The sequence below is a fragment of the Orbicella franksi genome, chromosome 14 (genome assembly GCF_964199315.1).
Source record: "Orbicella franksi chromosome 14, jaOrbFran1.1, whole genome shotgun sequence".
NCBI classification, from domain to species: domain Eukaryota; kingdom Metazoa; phylum Cnidaria; class Anthozoa; order Scleractinia; family Merulinidae; genus Orbicella; species Orbicella franksi.
The window spans coordinates 14,848,615-14,871,720 of NC_138158.1; the positions used below are offsets into that span (position 1 = coordinate 14,848,615).

The following is a 23,106-nucleotide window of genomic DNA, read 5'->3' on the forward strand; positions in this document are numbered from 1 at the left end:
CCCTTACTTGCGCATGCGTAAGGTGGTTGTGGTGTTTCCTTATTCCGTGTCTACGTTGTTGAACGTTTTTCGTGTAGACGGCTTACGCACGACAACAAACGCGGTTATACTCCAGGTTGACCGAGACACAGCATTGGGTTACTTCGTGCATCTTTGATATTGCACAACCATGTTTAGTTATGGTCAACTAATAATTGTCAAAACAAGGTATCCGCTGATCAGTATCGTGACCATATCGCAGACTTAAGTTTTCAGCTTGTCGAGGTCACTTTTTTTTAAAGTTGACCGCTGACCAGGTACTGGTTTCCGATTGGACCTCAGGCTAAAGCCAGGTTAACTTACTGCAATCAGGAACTCCGCTGTTAGGCTTGGCTAAATAGATATATTCGATTTTATATAACAAATTCCAGAAGAATTGTTCTTATGAGTCAAACGCGAGATTTTAGTAGACAAAAGAAACGAAAAATAAACAACGTTCAATTTAATGGTACACCTAACTGAACCAAACCCATCACAGCAAATTTGCGGTAATTCAGTATTTGCAGTTCTGAAGTTGTTGCGGAATATTTCCTTGACTTCGCTGTCTCGATGAGAAAGGAAAGCCATAAAAACTACATAGAGTAGTACAGTCCCTGGAGTTCGAAGAAGAAATACGAGGCTCGGTGATTTGTAGAAATGGACCGCAAATTAAAGTGTAACGCAACAGAGAAAGTTCCTCCGATAATTCCGAGGAAAATGAATGCTAAAAGACTTCCTATAGTAGAATGTACTCTTGGGGCCATCTTTTTTTAGAGCTGAAAAACCTGCTTTAGATCTAAAGTGCTTTGTCATACTCTTATCAGTTTATCTTGGTACTTGTTTTTTAGTTAATCTACACAGCTCGCAATCACTCATGAATCTCAGATGTGTTCCCCTGTTAATCAGTAGCTAGAATCCCTCATTGGTGGTGATTGATTTGATTGACAGCCCCGCTCTCACGCATGTGAAAGTTTGTAAATCTGGACGATTAATTGCGACATCCTAATTTCAAACTTAGTATGTGATTTCTTAGCAGTCTCTCCTCCCTGGTCTAACTCTTAAATGAAGGGAAATCGTCGTTACTAAAGCTTGTAGAATAAATAAAACAAACGAAAACCGTAGAACACGTTAATTTCATATATGCTGCGTTTTGTTCTTTTTCAAACATGAATTTAAGCTAAAACGCTAGTATTTTTACACATTGCGATGGACGCGTCATCGACACAGTCTGTCAACATTTCACAGACATTCAATGCGTACCAGTACAGAAGTTATAAGTTAGATTTCTGCTCCGACAATTTCCACGTCTTTCGATTTTCGCGATCTGGTAAAGGGGAGGTTGATGTGTATCGTTTTATGTCCAAACATAGTTCAGATCACTATTTCATGCATGATGACGCATTGATGGCGAGGTGTGACAAGGGATCGTGACAAAAAAGCACATAGTAATCTGAACCATGTTTGTACACAAAACAGAATGTGCCGCATCGTTACTATCGTTTATGGAAACCCTAGTGGTAATTATATTCATCACGACAAATATTCCGTCCAAGATGATAAATACTATTACCACGATCCCCTGCAGGCGCATCTCAAAGGGGGAGTAATTTAGATTTAGCCATTGCCACGTGATCATAAATCAAACAATGCCAGCGCGCGTTAGATTCGACTAAACGCCAGCCATACATACAACAAATGCTATTGTTTACGTCAGGTTTTTTGTTGTGCTCAATGTATTTTAGGTGTTGCTAAAATCACTTTTCTTTTGCTGTTTTAAATATCTTTTGGGGCTTTTGTGCAACGGTTTGTGATAATCTATCGGAAACACGGCTCCAAGTTCGAATAAAAAAAACAGACTTCTATTTAATAATTTGTCTTATTTATCTATCAGATAATGACAGACAAAGAGCAATCGTATTCTCGCAGAAAACAGCTGTTAGGCCAACTCAAATGTGTTAATTTAATGGTGCAGCTAAAAAAAAACAAACTAAAACCTCCCAACCATTAGAAGTAGTGTATATTAAAGGTTGCGCTTTTAAAATGACACGTGTGTGGAAAGTAAAGTCGTGTTTTGGCGTCAAACAGCGACTAGGGCGAATAAAATACACTGAATTTAGACATTACCGGCTGAAATAGAAGTAATTGTAGACCCCAACCATTAAAAGAAATTGTTATTAAATACATTTATGAAAACATTACACGCGGGGATTACCTCGAAGAACTTTGCGTTTTGTTTTAATTGCTGGAAGATGCGCGTGTAGGCTTAAACCAACCTTGAGTTGGTTTAGTTTGTAAATGTGGGCGTGTTTATGAAAAACAGACGGGCGAATCTAAGCAGCTAATTTATGGGGTACAAAATTTGCATATGAACTTATCCGTGAAAGATTGGCACTTGTTTATCATCTAGTTTCGTGGAATGTTCTTCTCAAAATTATTTCAAAGAGTTCAAGCGTTTAAAAGTTTTGCTTTATTATTTATTTCTTAACTGAAGAGGACATTAAATTAATGGTATGAGTAGACACATGACGTTGATCGTATTTTTTTACAAAATCAAATTTGACAACAAATTAAAAACTCTATTCTGTTCAATGAACGGTAAATTACTGCTTACGAAAGTTTACCAAAACACGTTTCTCGAAAATATAGGCTGGCATTCCCCATTTCACTGTAAAAAATGTGGGAAAATCCCAACTGACAAAAAAAAAGAAAAAACAAAAACAAAAACAAAAAAACTCACTCGGACCCCAAACCCCGTTGGAACTGTGTAAAATAAGCTTCCTCTTTTGTTTTGTCTGTTTGTTTTTGACGTTGCTGACTAAGGAAAAAGTATATGGTAAACAGCAAGCTATACTTTGGAGTTAATCTTGTGAAAGTCACGCGCCCTTGCCAATATTTGAAAAAAATCATGTGTTTTACAAATGTGGATGGGGAATTGTTAATTGGGTAGGCGGGAAAAAATGAGAGTATTCGCATATGTGTTTCTTACGCGCTGATTAATGAGATGGCTATACACATTTTATATTTAATTTTTAGAAATTTTTCTTCTTAAAATTGTGACTTGGAATTCCCATGTGCAAACAAAAAAAAAAAACAAACTAATTTAAATCTTATCAGGTGGTATTCATCGTCTGATCTCTCCCGTGGTGCTGCTAATACTTTTCATTCAAGATATTTGATATGAAGTAAATTAAAGTGTCACCCAGTCTGATACGTAGAAAATATTAGACCAGTTATAAGTTATTCCGATTGTCTGATCTTTTTATTGCCCCCTCGTGCACTTGATATAGCCTGGCACTGTCGTAGAAAGTGAAGCCGTCTTGGAGCCGAATGGCTCATAGCTGCCGGAGCTTATCTCGGTTTCTGTAGCATGAAGCGGCTAGGAGTATTTCTACTACCCCTGGATGGGATGCTAGTCCATCGCAGGTCACTCCCCCGCAATTTGTTAGGTTTCCCAAATAATTCGCCGGTACCCATTTATACTCCTGGGTGGAGAAAGGCACTGTGAGAGTTAAGTGTCTTGCCCAAGAACTCAACACAGTGTCCCCGACCAGGGCGCGAACCCGGACAGCTCGCTCCCGAACGAGCGAACGGCCATGAGGCCACCGCGCCTCCCACTAGCACTGTCGTAGATGACTTGTTAACATGGGGGCTTTTTAAGTGTTGCTCTTTTAACCTAATTATTTCATGACCTTATACACGAAAATTTTTTGGCATTAAGCCGGCAGTGCGTTTATTAGAACGTACTATTTACAAACAAAATCTTACTTGTTGTATCGTACTCCCCAAGATCTTTCCTAGAAAACGATTAATTTGCACTGTTTTAAATGCGAAGTTTTACAACATGACGTATCCTTTAACATCAAGAAATATATAAAAAACCAGTCGAATGCGGACCGTTGATCGAGTTTTCATTTATGTGTCTTCGCATTAAGTTGAGTTGCAAAAATATAGCATTAAATTATTGTTAGTGGAATTTTCTCTCCGTGTTCAGTACTCAATGTTTTTTATCTTCATTTTCTTGTCCTTCCTGCTCACTTTTCGCTTCTTCTCGGTTCTGTTTCGCTTGTTCTTTTTGGTTTCCATCCGCAATTCCTCCGTGGGTATAATCATTCCTTAAATCAGTCATTTTGGCTGTAATTTCCTCCGTGATCACAACAATCTCTGTTCGATCAATGTCGGATAGAAAGTTCTCTTCATTTTCGACGCGGTTGTTCGGCGATCGCGAGCATAACAGATAAGAAGTTAGAAATCCACTGGCAAAACACTCAGCATACTGAAGAAAAATCCACGCAGAAGCCATTTTAATGCAGTCAGTGACACTGACAGGCACTGAGATGAAAACTTCCCCACAGTTCGGCTGAAATGGAAGACTTAAAAATTTTACAAAAGAAGCGGAAAAGAAAATACTGTTCGCTTCTCAAGAGGAAATAGATTCCTTTGTCCAAATCACGTTTTTTGCCTTGTTCAATATAGCTTTTACGTTTTTTTTTTAAATAAATTTTATTGAACCTGTTGATGGTTTTGTTAAAGTCACGTTTTTCGTGTTGCTCAATATCGTCCACGCGTATTTTGGTACATTAAGGTTCGTAAAAAAAAAAAAAAAGATGGCGACTGGTATCCTTACCCATAATTCTTATATTAGCGCACGAAATTCTTAATAATGCTCATAAACGCGTACAGAAAAGTTCTTTCTGGGCTGCGTAAGGTTCGCTTGGTATTATGGGAAAATGTACTGCAGCTATCTTTTTTTTCCTACGGAAAAATTGGGAAGGTTTAAATGAGAATTTTTTCATACGTGAATCCCAAGTCACAACTTGCCGAAAATTTTCAAAAATTCAAAGATGAAAAGTATGTAGCCATTTCAGTAATCAGCTCTCAAAAACATTCATTTGATATCAAAAACTGTACTCCTATTTTTCCCGCCCACACAATTAACTATTTCCCACGGACATTTGTGAAACACATGATTTTTTTTTTTTGTTTGCAAGGGCGCGTGATATTCAAAAGATAAGCTCCAAAGTAGGGCTCACTGTTTACGTGATACGTTTGAGAGAAAATTTTTTGAAACTAAAGGATGATAAACACGTGTCACCTCTTTTTATAAGAATGTTGCTTTTCGGCTGAATATTTTTATTTTTCTGCTGTTTTAATTTCAGGCTGAGAATATTCTTGTGAATATTCTTAGATTGTAGCGTATCACATTTCTGTTTTCGAATGTATTTGCAATTGGTGTCTGGATAGTGTGGAAGTAATTTTGGAGCCAGCCTGCGGGCATTAAAGCCCGATATGACGCACATAACGTCTTGCAGAAATCCTTTTAGCATTGAACATACAACTATTGCTGTTCAGTTTTTGTTGCTTTTGGCCAGTTTTGCCGTTTAGAGAAAAGAATAAGTTTATACGGCCCAGCTAAAAACATATAATTGTATTGTATTTACACAAAAAACTCTATATTTTTTTCACATTCCCAGCCCCAAATTTGTTCTTAAAATATTCGTAAAATTTCGCAAATTTCAGCCTCGCTCGATATTCTTAAAAAATATATTCTTTAAAAACAAGTGTAATCTTTCACGGAAAAATTCATATTTAAATCTTTAACAACCATAATTTAGCTGCTCAATTTTACTCGTCTGATATCCATAACTCGCGACCATTTATAAACTCTATCATTTTCCAGAAATTAAAACAAAATGTACAATACTTAAGGAAAGTCTTTCCATGCAATGTTTTCATGAATATATTTAATAACAACTTTTTTTAATGGGTTGGTCTATAATGCCGTCTATTTCAGCTGTTAAATTTTTAATTTAGCCTATCTTATTTGCCCTAACAGCTGTTTGACGTCAAAACATGATGAGTCTATTTCTCACACACGTTTCATTTAAAGAGCGCATCTCTATCGCCACTTAATGAGGAAATGAGACCCACCACGAAATTGACAAGTCTGTTATAGTCGGCCTGAGGCCGTGCTTTTGACTGGTTAACACAAACTATTTGACAGGAAACGTCAAAACTAATGAATTTAGAACGTCTTAAATATATTGAGCACTACAAAAAAAACGTGACTTATAAACGATAACTGCTATTTCTTTTGGCGGGTACAAATATTTTGCCAGTCGTTTCTTTAATATATAAATTTTTTTGATTTGTCCCTTTCACGCGCAGTAAGAGGTTTCTTCATTCTGAACGTTTGCCTGTCACTGTCACTGGCTTCCCCTGAGCTCTTCTCAGGCTCTGTCCACACTAACGGGTCTTGAAAACAATGTGTTTTCGATGATTCGTTTTCGTATCGAAATGGATGAATAAAATTCGCGTCCAAATTACCGTTTTTCAGTTGTTTCTTTGTCCACGCTGACACCTTCAAAAAATGTAGGCACCCAATGGGGAAACGCCACAGCCATCTTTTACGCATGCGCATAAGATGTGAATGACGTTCACGTTTTCGAAATGTTCCGATTTTGCTGTCCACGCTATTACGATGGAGTTCCGTTTTACAAATGTCTTAACTCTGGACAACATTAACAAATATATGCGTTGAAAACAATGAACGTTTTCGATCGTTGTAGTGTAGACGATAGACAAAAAGGCATCAAAAGGTGTGCATTTTCAACACTCGCTACCGGTATATATCATCGTCGGCTGACCACACCCAAACTGCCAAGGAGGCCCCGTAAACAAAAGAAACCTTTGATGCCTTTTCGCCCATTGTCCGCATTACAACGATCGAAAACGTTCATTGTTTTCATCTAAAATGCATAAATTTGAAAACGCTGTCCAGATTGGAGACATCTGAAAAAGGAGCCCTAACGTAATAGTGTGGACAGCAAAATTCACATGCGCATGCATAAAAAATGCTTGTGGCGTTTTCTTTATTGCCTGTCTAATTTTTTTAACGTTTTATTGTGGACGAGGAAACAACTTTGAAACGATAATTTGAACGCGAATTTTTGATCCGTTTTGGTTCAACAAAGAATCATTAAAATCGCATCGCTTTGAAAAGACGCGAATGGCAAAAAATTTGCTCCGCTAAAGGAAATAGATGTTTTTTTAAGGAGCCACATTTTATGTTGTGACCGATACACTTTAGGCGTTACTAACATCACTTTTTTATTGTTCTTCTAAATATATTAATTGTGGCGTTTTCTGTTTAACGGTTTGTGTTAACCTATCAAAAACCCTGGAAAGCAGACCTGGCCATTTCATCGTTTGGTCTTTAGTAACAAGCAAAGTTGGCCATTAAAATGAAACGTGAGTGAAAAACAGACTCATGTTTTGGCGTCAAACAGCTCGTTGGACAGATAAAATACACTAAATTAAAAATTTATCATTAAATGAAGTTGTTATTAAATACATCCATGAAAACATAAAACGGAAGGACTTTTTTTAAGTATTGTTCCTTTTGTTTTAGTTTTTGGAGGATGATCGATCTTGAGTTGGTAGAGCTTATAAATGTGGACGTGTAACGTTGTGAATATCAGACGTCCACAAAGATTTGCAAATGAACTTGTCAGTAAACGATTGACGCATGTTTATCATCTTTTAGTTTCATGACATTTTCTCCCAAAAAAATTTCGTAAACAGGGCTAAACAGCGAGCCATACTTTAGAGCTTATCTTGTTAAAGTCGCGCGCCCTTGCGAACATTTGAAGAAAGTCGTCATGTATTGCACATGACCAAATGTGAATGGAAAATGGTTCATTGTGTGGGCGGGGAAAACAGGAGTACAGTTTTTTAATTTAATAACAAATGCATGTTTCTGAGAGCTAATTATTAAGATGGCTATATAACTTTTATCTTTAAATTTTATAAAATTCTCGGACAATTGTCATTTGGGATAGACTGTGCAAAAAATTCTCGTTTAAAAAAACTTATCGGGCGGTGTTACCAGTTAAGAAACGAAGTTAGTCCGTGTTTGCTTTGGAAGAATAAAGTCTTCTGTGGTGCTGTTAATTCATATAATGCATGGTACTTGACATAGAGTAAGCTGAAGTGTTTTATTTTGAAAACTGTCCTGCATTCGAAAATTTTATCACCAGGTCTTTTTAAGACATAAAGAATACTAGACCATCCAGAAGTTGTTCCGCCGAATTATCTAAATTGGTTATTGTCCAGTCGCGCGTGTTATAATCTTTCGCCGTCGTCTATGAATTGTTGCAATGCGGGATATTTAAAAAACATTACCCTGCTATTATTTCATGACCTGGTCCACCAATTTCTTGGGCATTTCGTCGCCATGTATTTATTAGAACGTACTGTTTACATACAAAATCTGACATATTGCATACTCTCCAAGTCTCTCCAAGCATGTCTAGAAATCGATTACTCTGAACTATTTCCAATGCGACACTTTGCAACACGCAGTGAAAAGTACCCTCTAATATCTAATAATATAAAAAAGACTCAGTCGATTGTGGGACCTAGGTTGAGTTTTGTGTTTTCGAGTTAATTCGGGCTGCATGCATGCGACATTCAATCATTAAATTATATACATATTTTTTTTGGATTGTCTGTCTACTTGATCACTACTCAGTGTTTTTATCTCCCTTTACTTGTTCTGCATATTGTTCTTGTTCACTCTTCGCTTCTTCTCGGTTCTGTTTCCCTTGTCCCTGTTGTTTTCCATTCGCAATTTTCTCGTAGCTATGATCATTCCTTACATCAGTCATTTTCGTTACAGCTTCCTCCTCCGAGATCACAACAATCTCTGTTTGATCAATGTCGGATGCAATGATCTCTTCTTTTTCCACGAGTTTCTTCGGCGATCGCGAGCACAACAGATAAGAAGTTAGAAATCCACCGGCAAAACACTCAGCATACTGAAGAAAAATCCACGCAGAAGCCATTTTAATGAAGTTAGTGACAGTGATAGGCACGCTCAGGGATGAACAAACCTTTCCAGTTCTGGTGTAATGGACGAATGAAACATTTACCAAAGAAACGGAAAGGAAAATACTGTTTGTGTCACAAGAGGAAATAGATTCCGCGCTCTAAATCACGTTTTTTGCCTTGTTCAATATAGCATTGACGTTTTGATACAAAATAAATTATCAAACCAGTAAATGGTTTTGTAAAAGTCGCGTTTTTTCATAGCGCTCAATATCATCCAGACGTGTTTTAATACATACATGTACATTAGAGTTTGCGTTAATCCAGTTGATCATATTGTCTAAGTCAATTTTCTCTGACTGTTTCACTATTTCAATTTCTTTTTTGTAATAGTAGCGCTTTGTGTTATATCAACCTGTTCCTGGCGATCGATTTGCTGGAAAACCGGCGCGCAAAAATCAACTAAATAAAGGCTTCGAACAAGCACGTGTTAAACCATCAGGAACAACTCAAAAGCCGGAATCGTATTGTTCAAGTACGATTTGTCTTATTTATCCATCAAACAAAGGTTGCGCTATCAAGGCCCCATCCACACTACGCCGGAGGAATTTAAAAACCGAAGTTTCACTCTGAAAACGCATCAAATGTTTTCCGTCCGCACCCCGCCGGAGAAATTTGGAAACGCAACAACCACTGGTCATTTCGAATTTGAGTTGGTGGAAAACTCGTTTTCGAAAAGTTCCGATTTCAAAATGTTTTCCGTCCACACGAAAACGAAAAGCCGGTGATTTCAAATTCCTCCGGTTTGAAGAGCGTTTAGGAAAAGCTCCGTTTTCGTGAGGGATTAGTGTGGACGGTAGACCTAACCGTAGAAATTAACAACGCTTTCAAATTCCTCCGACGTAGTGTGGACGCGGCGTAAAAAGACACGTTTTTCAAAAGATAAGCTCGTGTTTTCGGCCAAATCAAATGTGATAATTTAAAGATGCACCTAAAATAAACCGGATTAAAAGTTCCTCAACCATTAAAAGACTTATTTTATAATAAGGTTGCGGTTTTAAAATGTTGTGTCTGTGAAAAATATACCTTTTTCTAGCGTAAAACAGCTGCTAGGCCAAGTCAAATGTGACAATTTAACGGTGCAGCAGTAATAAATCGATTTAAAACCTCCTAACCATTTAAAACATTTCTTATTAAAGAGTGTGCTTTTAAAATGAGACGTGGGTGAAAAAATAAACTGTCTTTAGAGTCTGTCCCAGCGTAATTTAAACAGCCGTTAGGCCAAATCAAATATGATAAATTTAAGCTGCAGGTGAAATAAGCCGGATAAATACGACTCAGCCTTCATAAGTAGGTTTTATTAAATGCATTCATTAAGAAATTACCCGGCAAAATTACCCGTAAGTCCTGTGCATTTGAAATGAACAAACAATAAAACTACTTGAAAGTGTGCGCGAAAGAGTATTTTAAAGGAAAAATTGTGAAAATCATCCCAGGAAGATTTAACGACAATTTTTAATAACTACAAATTATTCATAATGTTAAAGAGACAGCCCATTAACTTACACGATACAAACGATGATCGAGGAAAAATGAAGCAGCAATGCTCTTTAGCGTAAGGACAACATTATACATTCTTAGCTTTTCAAGTATTAAATTAGTTTCTCTGAGTTTATTTGATAAAAAAAAGTTAAGCACCACAAACTATAAAATGGAATATATGATAGCATTCTGCGAAATGTTCGTATTGTCTAGTGAATGTCTAATTTTTTTTCCTTTGCCCGGTCCAATACTTAGATAATATTGGGTCAGTGATGAGGCAATCAGATTGGCGTATTTAGTTATTTTCCCTCGTGTAATATGACTCAAGCTTACGTGGATGAGACGCCTTTGAATATAGTCAGGGCATGTTGCCATGACTACATTTATTTTTAACAAAGATCGCCTTGATATTGATTCACAGTATAGCTAATTCTCACACGTTCTTTAGCATTCAGCCGCCATTTATTATAACGTGCCATTTGTTTACAAACAAAGTCTTGTTTCAGCGTACTCTCTAAGCTTTCCTAGAAAGTAACAAAGCTACACTGCTGTATTTCACGGTATGAAATACCGCTTGCTAGCAAAACTCAGGCGAGTCGCAGAGAGGATCCTAGGTAGATTGGAAGATAAAGACGCGTATATACTGAGCATGTTTGTCCTTTAAAAGAGCCAGCTTTGACTCGTTGTATAAGATATTCATCATTTCTTCATCACAACTGGGCATTTAAAAAACATTTTTTAGTAGCATTACATGTACTAGTCTGAAATCAACCCCAATTTATAAAACCAAAACCAGGCATTTACTGAAAGAAATTTGAGGTGGAGAGGTGTGCGCGAGGATATCTATTTTAAAGAAAATCTCCTTAGACCTTACAAGAGTCTGAGTAGTCAATGCGGAAGCAATGGTCGAGTTTCGTAGCGCGCGGAATGTCACTCCACTCCCCCCCCCCCCTCCCTTGCCTCTACAAAACTATAACCACCCCTCAAAATTGACTATTATGGTTTACAAATTCATGTCACCTTCATCAACTTCAAGTTGATAATCAATTAACTTTTATAATTATTAAATATTGTGCTGCATTTGAGAGAACAGAGCAGAAAACTAAAGCAACCAATTCTAGATATCTATACATGCCTCTAATTTTAATTTTACTCTCAACAAATCACATCCTTGAGGTGTGACAAGCTTTGTCGACTTTGGAGCTTCTGCATAAACCGAGTTTTCAAATCAGACTACAATGTGGTTAACTGTCGACTCTCTTTATGCCCATCATGTCCAGTTTTTTGTGTTTCCTTTTTTTTCCCCTTGTTTTCGCGATATTGCCTCCAGTTACGAATAAGGCAACCGCAAGTAGTTCTAGCTATTCTGAAGCTGTTCTTGGTTTCACTGATCCACCAATGACGTATCATTCCTTGTTGTTAACTGCAGAGCTACAAAAAGTGATTTGGAAATTCTGATCTAAGAGAGACTTAAGTTGACGAGAGTGTTCACGGTCGCTCACTTCAACCATTACTTTTGCCTGCAAGAGAATAAACATAATAAAAATTCGGCAAAAAAGAAAAAACGCGACTAGGAAGCGATTCGGCATCAAGGCTGGGATACTCTTGTAATGCTGTCAACGACATTTTTCTCCCCTGGTTCACGAACGACAAAAAAAGTCCAGGCTGAACAGGGTTGGTACAGATTTCACTGCACCTCAAGTGGTGGTCAAGTGTACCTCAAGTGTCTAAGTTGTGCGAGTTATCAAATTCTTAGCTTTGAGAGTGTTGGCGATCACTATTTTATGCGCGTCTCTGGAGTCTTTTGCCCTGAACTCGGAATATGATGATACAGCCTTAGATTTTAAACGAAGCAAAAAACAAAAAAAAAAAGCGCAGATACCTGTAGACATAGCACACTTGGATCATTCCACGCCTGTTCTTGGCTGACATCTTTAATACTGTTGAGATCCAAAATACAACAAAATTAAACACCTCGCACTTACATTTCCAAGACAACTGACAAGTCTATTTCAGTTGGTAGGAGAATTTTCTGATACAAACGCCTTGCATCGCTGCGGCTGATTTCGCGTGCCACCGATGTTTTTGTTTTTATTTTTGGGAGTTTCGTTCGTTGTTTCTTAATTCCTTATTACTATGAGCAAACGATAGAAAAGGAAAAATGCGTTGTTTTTATTCCTTGGATTGGAAACCTTTTCTTACACAGCCCCTGTTGACGTTATCAGCCGCAACAGCGTTGCCATGGTACTCAGCCGATCATCAATCCGAACCTCAAATCGTACCAGTCTTCCATCCGTCGTGAGCCCTCGGGCAATTACCCGTGGAAGAAGTGCGGGCTCCATGTTGCCCTCGCTAAGAACAACTACCACCCTGAAAAATGAGAAAGGAACAAGACTTGCTAAATGCAGATTTTACTATAAAAGAAGATTCAAATGATGGCGGCAAACTATTTCCTCTGTGCCATGGCGATTTGACTAATAAGAAATCGATGGTTGTCTAGGTTTTACAGCGGTATGGCGCATCTGTCACAGCTGTGTTTTCACTCTAATATTTTAAGTCTGCGTTCTCCATCATAGCATTTAGTTACTTCCCGCCAATCAAAAGCAATCTTCGGAAATCTTCCAAAACTTTCGGATGAGTTCTGAAAATAGTCGGAGGTATTATCAGATGTTCGCGTGATATTGGTTGATCTTGGGAAGGGTTTTGGAGATGTTCAGAATTTCTTGTGGGTACACCGTGATATACCACACTGTGATATGTGCATATATAGGAGCTCGCCCATCATGGACTGGTTAGATTGCAGAAAAGTCATTTCATTGGTGGAATACTCAAGGTGTGTAGTATTTAATCTCACCGTTTTCCCTTGAGTTCAGGCAGGTATCCTCCAATAAGAGCCGCTAGCCCAGCTGCACCATTTGTTTCTAAAACTACTTTCTCATTTTCTAACAATCTGAGCATAGCTAATGCAATATGGTCTTCTCTGAAAAAAAAAACAAAAAAAAACAAGAACAACAATTGATCGGGTTGATTGTTTCAATAAACGTTTGGTGCTTGCTCGAAACAATCCGAGAAAAGTAGGAATCGTCTCCTTTACGTCTCGTATGTTCTTGTTGCGTTTTTCCCACCCTCCCACTAGTCACACTCTTTGCTTCTTCACGTTTTAAATCTCAGTGATAAACGAGTGCTTAGCTCTGTGATTAAACTAGTTTTAACTGTACTAAGCCAGACTTTACACAGCTATTAACTTGTAGATGTTGCTAGACTCTTACTTAAAGTCTTCTTGCAAGTTATAAACTCAATCGAATAATCTACATTACTCCTGGTTTCAATAATAGTACCATATTCTGGTTTGAAAATCAGACTGAACCTTACACATGCAACCAAACGTCGATGACAAAAGGATAAGTAAGTGGGCATACTTTACAGTGACGCGCTTGTCCATAAGACCCTCGGCGAGTTTCAAGGGAGCGTCTGTAATCTCGCTGTATTCCAAATCTAAGAGAGACGCACGATACTAGTTAATCTCACCAGATAACTGAGTGCAATTCCAACAAGTTAAGTTTTAAGGCAACACAAACATGCGAGTAAGATGTATTTAAAAATGATCAGGCTAAAACAAAAGTTTAACGTTTGACCTTTGTCGAGCCTTGTTTTTGATTGCAAAATGCCTCTAAGGAACACCAGTTTCCTCCAAAAAGCAAGTCAAGGCATGTCACTCTATGACTTACCATCGACCGAACTCAATTTATTCGATTCAGATGTTACCGTTGTCGTTCCATCGTGGAAGGTTTCTTTAAAATCAAGTCTTCCTTCGCTTTTCACTCCCTGCAAATCACATTACTAATGGTCACAGAAATATGACGTAATGTATCTACCGTACTTTATTATATCTCTCGGTTAGTACGCGCGCCGTGATTGGTCAAGTTAGTGGGCCGTACTCTACTGTACGGACCACGAAAATTTAAAGCTGTTTTTGTTACCAAAATGTTTCGTGATATATCGCCAAGTGTTCTTAACTTTTTTAGCAAGTAAAAGTTTAAAGATTTCTTTTACCTCTGAAACTCTATATTAAAACCTGCTAACGACTTCAAAGTCAATCAATTAACAACGATTTCAAATTGACTCGTTTTGCTTTCGAGGTGCGTCAAAAATTTGAAGCCGTTCCGGGTGAATAGAAATAGTTCCCGATCCCGTCAACCACACAATAGATATACAGTAAATATATATCTTACTAACCTCGTATTCTCGGTCCGCACTGTAAGTTACAAACCCTCGTTTTTCCTCTTCGATTTATGGCCCGCGCGCTTCGCGCTTGGGCCATAAATCAATGGGGCAAAAACTCGATCCGTAACTTACAGTGCAGACCTCGAACTCGGCTAGTAAGAGGTATATATCACATATTTTTGTCTCAGTATAGGGTTTCCTGTTACTCTGCCCCAATTCTCCCCTAGGAGAAAAGACAAATGATGATGATAAAAGGGTCCCCTGGTCAGTAAATACTCTATAATACTGTGCAGGTGATAGACATTTTGATAAGAATTATAGAAAACGGTGCGTACGATTATTTTTATAGAGGGGTACAGAGTTTTGACAGCTACACAAGTCCCAGCCAGTAGAGTCCCTCCTCCTACAGGCACGACGATAGCATCGACTCCTTCCAACTGGTCCACGATCTCCAATCCCATCGTGCCTTGCCCGCACACGACATCCGGATTATTGTTTCTGAATGATATTGAGAAAAAAAAAAAAAAAAAAAAAACGGCGAGTTTAACTGTCATATGAAAAATGACATTATCGGTATACATGTTGCCTAGAGTTTCACAAACCATAGTTACGCAGTAATAAGTAAGATTTGTTATGTGGTTTGGTAAATATGAGTAGACCATAATTTGTCAGTCCGTAAGGATATATCTTTCATTCAACCTTAATAAAGTTTACGTGTCTAGCAGAACAGGTAGAGAAAAGATTGTTACAATTTTAGACGAAATTTTCAGTAAAACAAAAAATAAAAAACAATAACAGAAAATATTCTTACTCCTCTATGAATGTCAATCCTCGTTCTTTTGCAATTTCTATGGCCCTCTCCCTTAACTAGACAGAATTGGACACAAAAAGAAATGATAAAAAAAGTTAAGAATGATGATGAAAACCTATTTTTTTCATCATTCTAATTCCTACAAGGGCAGAATGTGTGTTTAGTAAACTACATGCACTAAGACAAAGGCAGATATTTTTTATCTCAGTGGCATTCCGCATAAGGAAACTTAATACCATACACTTGCAATGGCTGCACTAAGCTTAAGGTTACTTCCCACCATCAGAGGCCGAAAAAAATCGTTTTTTCTTTTATTTGACAAAATTTAAGTTCGTCATTTTATCTAGTGTTTCCAAAAGAAAAACATTAAAAATCTCAAAAAGCGGCCGAGTTATTTAGAAAAAACGTATTTTCAAATGAAGTTAATAAACTAGGAAGGTGTCACAATCTTGTCAACGGGCGAGAACCCTGGGGAAATTTTCGCGGCAAACGCTCATTGCCCGTATTTCATGTCATTTGCATATTTTTATTTACATCACGCACTTGACAAAAATTCCCGCGTGGAAACTCTTTACGCTAACTCCCATGGAAAAATCAAAAGCAGAAAAAAGTCCTTGGGTAAAGAAAACAAAAAAAAAAACGGCCCAAAGAAGAAATAAAAAGTTCCATATTGTCAAGGAAAGAAAAGAAAACCTTGCCGAAAGCGACAAAGGCTCTTGGTTTGGCCAAACGCCTCCAACAATCTCGACATCTGCTGAAGATCCGGAGCGTTTGAATATCCTTGGAGCAAGTAGCTTTAAAAATCAAAGTCAACTTCAGTGCAGGCTGCAAACAAGATTCTTCCTCGGAATCTGGCGGAAGTGATGAATAAAATGAAACCCACCCAAGGGAACTCATTTCAGCAATAAGGGTATTTCTTAAGCTGTCCGTCGATTCCTTAACGTCCTGTTTTTCAGCGGCACATTTTCCGCCTTAAACCTTTTTGGCGCGAGTTTTGCCTTTACCTTTGCCTTAGGCGTCTTTGCCATTATATTACGTCGCCATCCTGAATTCAACTCCACTGAGCGAGATAAAAAAAACATGTTGCAATGCGATGCTTTTCCCGGGAAATCTTGATCTATTGTCATAGACACTAGGAGGTCCTGTTGTTCCATTGGTTTGCGGTTTCATTAGGCGTGATAATCTCCGGACGTGGCACGAGTTGTTTACAAACCTTTACCAGCTAAAATCTCGCGTTTGATTTTTGGAGGAATACATCCACTTTGAGCGAATTTATAGGGTATGCAGATTTGACGGATTTTCGTGAAATTTCGCCAGAACATTCCAGAGATAATGACAAACCAAAGTGTGTCGGGAAATTTTGATATTTAACACATTTTTCCCGTGGCGTCCATTTATGCAACACGTCTCGCATATTTTTAGCTACTCCAACTTTAGAAGTGGATATCTAGAAAACAAATCAGAATATCGAAAAAGCCCGACACACTTGTTGATTGATGGCTTGTGAATAAGACTGTGCAGCCATTTTGCCCTTACTGCGGAATCCGATACCAAATAAATTCAATAGAAGAAGCCTCGGTCGTTTCACGCCTTACCGCCTCCTGACACTTCCTAAAAGAAAACATTGCTAAAATTGCTTTCTTATGATATATAGTTTGTTGGGGTTTTATTGAAACTGGCGCGCGTACAATTTTTTTTTCCAGAAGGGCACTCGCGAAGGTGGGAAGTAACCTTAAATTCGGGCTGCTACAACTAAGAAAGTATGACACTAGAATCATATTTAGCACCTTTCCCTCGTCCACTCCAGCAATCCTGGTATCTGCGTAATACTTCTCGCACATTCTGATTTTAACAGGACTCGTGTTCTCTGGTAGAAGCACAGTTACGGGAATCCCGAGGGAATTCCCTTGGTAGGCAAGCGCCACAGCAAAGTTTTCAGACGAAGTAGTGATTACTCCAAGGTTCTTTTGACTCTGTAAGTATAGGTTACCATAAAAGTTCAAATGCAATTTGAAATGAGTAAGCATAAGAGAGTTAATCCACTATATAGGCCTTGATTATTTCCAGAATAGTCCTTTTCAAGTTATTTTTAGACATGGTACCCAGTTTTTCCTAGGATAATGTCACCACGCCATTTCAAGACCCTCCTGGGATAACTGGAATGATTAAAACAAAACAAAAAACAAAACAAAACAAAACAAAACAAAACAAAAAAACTTAAGTGGGGTTGAAGGGATTGTTATTAGCGGGATTAAATCTGTTACCCGTCATCTTCTTTTGATTTGTAAAAAACTGTGGAAAATTATGCGAGTGGAACTATGGAAGTATTCCCACAAGCACTATTTGTTGGACCAGTCCAGTAACAAGTGCTTTTTTTCATTTAAAGGAGCTCAGTTATGGCATCCTGAGTTGTTTTGGACCTGTATAAAATTACCTTAAAATTGAAGGAATGCTGAAATTAAAATAGTAGTTCACCAAGATAGAAGAACACCAAAGAGATAATGATAAACCATTAAGGAACAAGGATAGTTTTAAATGATGGAGAAAATTGACATGGATTAGAAATGACGAACTTGAAAACTTTAGGTTAAACATTTCAAGCAATGAAAACCGTGATGTAGCTCCATTAAGAAAATAAGATATGACACACTTTTGGAGGTCGGTTGGTAAGGTCTTTTGCAGAAATGTTCTGCTCTTTTAACAGGTGGTTTGACCGCGTAATTTCACGTTGCTTTATTTGCAAGAGAGGATGAAGGGAGAAAGATAGAGCTTATCCCCAAGGCAACCCTCTCAAGTTCTTTCTTCCACGAATAATGTCACCATGTACGTTACGTGGATATTTTCGTGGATGTTTTCGTTGCGTGGGTGTTTTCGTGTCCACGTGAACAAAATCGTGTGACACGTTTGGATTTTTTCTCGAACCTCCTGGGATTTCCGAATCCGCGAGTGATCTAAATATAACTTAAAAGGGATTACCTTGAGATCAGCTGTATTACTCTTCATGCTCTCTTTATTTTACTATTTACTTCTTTTTTAAGTTACCTGATCTTGAATGAAAAACGTCTGACCTTACCTGATGTAGTCGGAGTAATGCATAGCGAGCACCCCTATCATGAAAACTGCCTGAAGGGTTTTGGTACTCTCTTTTGAAATACACATCGACTTCGTCTATCTCCGGAATAGAGGAGGCTCTCTAAGGACAAAACATCGCTTTTGGGTAACACTGAAAAAACGTGCTGCCGAGTTAAATGTCTGATTCACGTCACTGACTGACCGATCGACCGACCGACCGACCGACCGACCGACCGACCAACCGGTTGACCTATGAACCGACCGACCGGCCGAACGCCGACCGATAGGCCGACAGAGTGTTCGACTGGCCGAGCGATTGATCGATTGATGATCGATGAGTCGATTAAAATGAAATGACCAAATAAGTTTACCTGTTATTATGATAAGACTTTAATTTTCTTTACGGTGGTTAATCAATCTTATTCAACTTCAAGTTATTTCAAATAAACTAAGTGTTTAATTTTTCCGCCGACGTAGCAAAATAGTTTCTTCCCAAATAGTAACTTTCCTCGTCCTAGTGTGATTTCCCTCATAAAAGAAATATGTGTAGGCTAAATAAACCTCATGACTGTTCTATTCTAGCTATAATTATACCTCACATGATGTCCTAGGGACACCTTCGCGAATCCAGAACGCGGCAGTTACAATGTCGGAAAGCGATGCCAAAGCGTTCCTCTTTGCTCGTTCAACGCGGCTGGCCCACATCTTATCAATGTTCCATTCTTTCACTCTTTCCTTGGCGTTCTGATATTTCTCTATCAGTTCACTTAAATTCGGTTTTCTAAAAGCAGATCTATTACCAGTTCCTAAAATAGAGTGTCGTTTCCCAGACGTATGCGGCTTAAAACAAACTGTTTCGGAGTTATTCTTGGACTGTTCTGTTGGGCTTGGTTTTGAATCGTCTAGGATCGGATCCAGAGAAAGGCAAAGAGACTGAGCAAACAAAGCGGTCGGCTCATCATTGTTATTTTGACGAGCTTCTTCCGATAACTTCGGATCAAAATCTGGTTCCATGTCTGTGAAACTATCGCCTCGCGGGAATTTTTAAAACACGATTGTTACGTCAAGGTTAGTTTCGACGTCATTGTTGACGAGACAATGCCAAAGTGATTACATCACAAATGTAATCAATTCTGATCACTCAATGATTGAATCAAAGCATTAAAATTCCATCAAAAAGTAGAAGGCCGATGAAAATATCGTGTAAACGAGGTATTTGATTTAAAATAGAATGGCAACGGAATTGAAGACTCGGAGGAAATCTCGTGAGCCGTATGACCAATCGCTGAACCCATTTGCTCAACCGCGCACTTCTGTCGCGTTTTCAGAAGAACTCAGAAACAGGTTAAAACAAATGGGTTTTGGTGGTGATACGAGCAAACCTGTTGGCATAGAGTTTGATGATATTGTAGCAGCCTCATTCAGAATTCGAAAAGGAGTTGGAAAGACACCATGTGAGGTAACTTTAACAAAACGGTAAACCTGGAATTTTGTGCCATATTTTAAGAGCTGGGGCCCGTTTCTCGACAGCCCCGGAAACTTTTCGGTCCGGCAAAGCCGTTTTTAGTTAATCTGTACCTAAAAACCGAGAGGTGTACACGCCTGAAACTCCTTGTACGAAGGAACCTTCTGTTCATATTAAGAATATGTGAATAAAACAGCTCTGAGCTTTCCGGGTGCGAAAACTTTTCGGGACCTTCGAGAAACGAGCCCCTGGTTTGCACTTGCTCTTTAGCATAACTGATATTAAGCAAAATACACAAAACAGTAAGGTGCTGTTAAGTAGCGCCGTTTGTAAGGAAAGTTTCTAACAAAAGGCGCTTATTTTCAACATCATTCTGTGTCTGCATGCCTTGTTTAGGCTTAGGCTTATGCTCTAGTGAAAACCAGCCTTAATATTGCCATGAACTGTTTCACTTTATAGGTTATTCGTGCGTGCACTGCACGTTTTTCAGCGCACGGGTTTTAAAATAATTATTGCCGTAGTTTCAAGTCACGTTATTTAAGAAGTCAACGTCAGTTTTTTTATGCGTCTGTCCTCTTATTGATGATAAATTGCGTCATAACATTGTCGTAGTGGGTGTGGAACAACAAGCCGCAGGGGAGTGGTTCCGCAGTAAACTTTGAACCAATGTTATGACGAAATTTATTTTCAATTAGAGGACAGACGAATAAAAAACTGACGTCAATTTGTTTTTTACAATAACAAGACCCCAAAATGGTCAAATGCCGGGATAAATGAGGGGAAAAGACGCCGTAAACTTGTCGTAAACAAAGACAAGTGAATTTTATTCAACGTGACGCGAACACTGTCGATAGCTTTTCTCGCTTTTTGATTGGCTACTTAAAAAAGTCAATAAAATCTCATTGGTTAAAAAGTTGACAGTTTGACAGCTGAAAGAGGAACTAGAAAGCTTGCATGAATTAAAATTTTATCCGTCTGTACTCTTATTGATGATAAAAATGAGCCAATTAGCGCGCGAGAAATTAGACAGTTATTTTAAAAATAATTTTTGACGTGGTTTTAAGTCCGGCTATATATGTGGTGTTTAGTATTTAAATATCTGTAGACTTTTGTAAGATCAGGTGACTGCGGAAACTTAAAAGACGAGTTACCCTAGCTTTTTTTTATGTGATTAATTGCTCAAAAGCTTCAATCGTCATTATAATATTTGTATTTTTTAATGTATTGCAGAAATGTAGCATTCCAGAATTGAGTAACATGGAGGTTTTTTTCAAGAAAGAAAATTTGCACCCATCAGGGAGGTAAGAAAATGAATAAATAAACGAACTAACAAACAAATGAATGAATATTTTATCTACGTTAACTTCATTGACAACCCATGGTCAACTTTTTTGTGCTATTTGTTTTCAGCTTTAAAGAGAGAGGAGCGATGAATTCCTTGTTACTGTTATCTGAGGTGAGTATTAAAATACAGAAAGAGATGTTACACTATTTAATTGTGATCCTTAATATCTAACGTAACATATCAAACACGAAAGACCGTGTTTGACCACATTACCAAACACCGAGAAGAGAGTTGAAAATACGGTATTTTTGGCGAACTTTGAGGTGTTTGGAAATGTAGTCAAGCACTATTTAGAGTGTTTGATATATCTTCTCAATCAAGACTAAAACTAGGGAGAAAACGGAGAATTAAAATCATTAAAATCTATGCTAATTCAGATTAGATATCTAAACACCGTCGCGGTCTTCATTGCCTTTGTTTGAACTCGATGAATTATTAATGGTTTGTGGATGCTGCGTAAAGTTTCATGACTGGTGGATTAAATCCAGTTATTCAGCAGTTTATCAGGCGAGAAATAATAGGTTTTTTGAAATGCAAAGTCCTATCGCCGATATGGTACTGTTCAATTTTTTTTTTTTTTTTTTTTGCGTTCGATAGAACGCAGTTCTAATCGCATAATGCAGAAAAATTCGAGATCTATGAATCTATCTGGGGACACCAATTTGGCCTCCCCCCAAAAAATTCTTCAGGGGCGAATGACGTCATGTCCATGTTCGTCCATGTGCTTTCTTTGGAGTGTTGTGCAGTATTGCGGACGTTCGAGTGTCGAGGAAGCTTATTGTGGACTGTAGCGGATACTGAAGTTGTTTATTTAAAGTTCGAAGTCAGTATTAATGGCATTTAAAAACCTTGCAGACATGTCTTCACGAAATGTGTACGACTTTTCTTACAAACAGAAAGCTGTAGTTTGGCTGCTTGTTGTGTGCCCTCTTCTCTTCGACCGAAACCAATGCTGCATTCTGCTGAATAAATCAAAGGAGGAAACGAGTTTCACTTCGCTGGCCTAGATTTCTGTGCACAAACTACGTTACGTTAACCCTACGAAAGTGTCTAGATAGGAAAAGAGTTCAACTCCCACAGGGTTGCTTTGGTACATCAACATGTCCTCCGTTTCATTGCTTCGGAAGTGAAAATGCCCTGTAGCTGTTACCCCAAAGCCGAGGCGATTCAAAGTCGTGTTCGTAAACAAAATAATTGTCCTAGTTTTGATACTAAAAGTACGTCGTCTCGCATACCGACATAACGAACAGGATTGGTGTCGATTTACACGGTCGGTATAAAACATGCACTGCGGACTACGGACTGCGAACTGGGTATAAAACATAGGCTTATGTATAAAACGAGGACTAAGCATTACGGAATGGACTTAAACGCGCGCGGACTCAGGTATTAAATGGGGACTGCGGACTAAATGCGGCCTTCCGACTGCAAACCATGTTTTTTACTGACCGGTAGTAACTAATATTACACAATACATGTATAAACGAGAACAAACCCTCTCGTATGCACGTGCTTTGCGATCAATTCATTTGTTTTCGCCACTGCTGAAGGGCGACCAATTTCACGCCTACCTAACAGCTCAGGCACAAAATGCTGTCCCTAGAATTTCTGCTTTTTTTTACATACTAAGCCTACCAAAACTCGAACGCACTCTTTAGTCTACGATTACTACTAGTTTTTTTCATTGAAAAAACAACAAACTTGAAAACTTGAGTTGACACAATTTCAAATGACCTTGTATGGTTAGCAGTAAAGGTAGGTAAAGTCTTTATACAAGCCAAGTGGCCCATTAGGCCGGAGTTT

At 38.3% G+C, this 23,106-nt stretch overlaps 2 protein-coding genes across 2 annotated transcripts in view; one reads left to right on the plus strand and one right to left on the minus strand.

The window, feature by feature from the left end:
* Positions 1 to 11,986: 11,986 nt before the first annotated feature.
* Positions 11,987 to 19,507, minus strand: LOC145467249 (L-threonine ammonia-lyase-like). Its single transcript, XM_081450800.1, has 8 exons — positions 19,088 to 19,507; positions 18,495 to 18,614; positions 17,209 to 17,394; positions 15,422 to 15,477; positions 14,764 to 15,108; positions 13,915 to 13,921; positions 13,241 to 13,383; positions 11,987 to 12,756 (listed from the first exon to the last, which is right to left on the minus strand). The coding sequence occupies exons 1-8, from the start codon at positions 19,505 to 19,507 to the stop codon at positions 12,585 to 12,587; spliced, it is 1,449 nt and encodes a 482-aa protein (XP_081306926.1). The 3' UTR covers positions 11,987 to 12,584.
* LOC145467250 (L-threonine ammonia-lyase-like) overlaps positions 19,133 to 23,106 on the plus strand; it is a 16,373-nt gene continuing 12,399 nt past the window's right edge. The window contains exons 1-3 of the mRNA XM_081450801.1: positions 19,133 to 19,952; positions 21,189 to 21,259; positions 21,369 to 21,414. Of these exons, the coding sequence (XP_081306927.1) occupies positions 19,725 to 19,952; positions 21,189 to 21,259; positions 21,369 to 21,414 (345 nt within the window). The 5' untranslated portion in view covers positions 19,133 to 19,724. The remainder of the gene's footprint in view (positions 19,953 to 21,188; positions 21,260 to 21,368; positions 21,415 to 23,106) is intronic.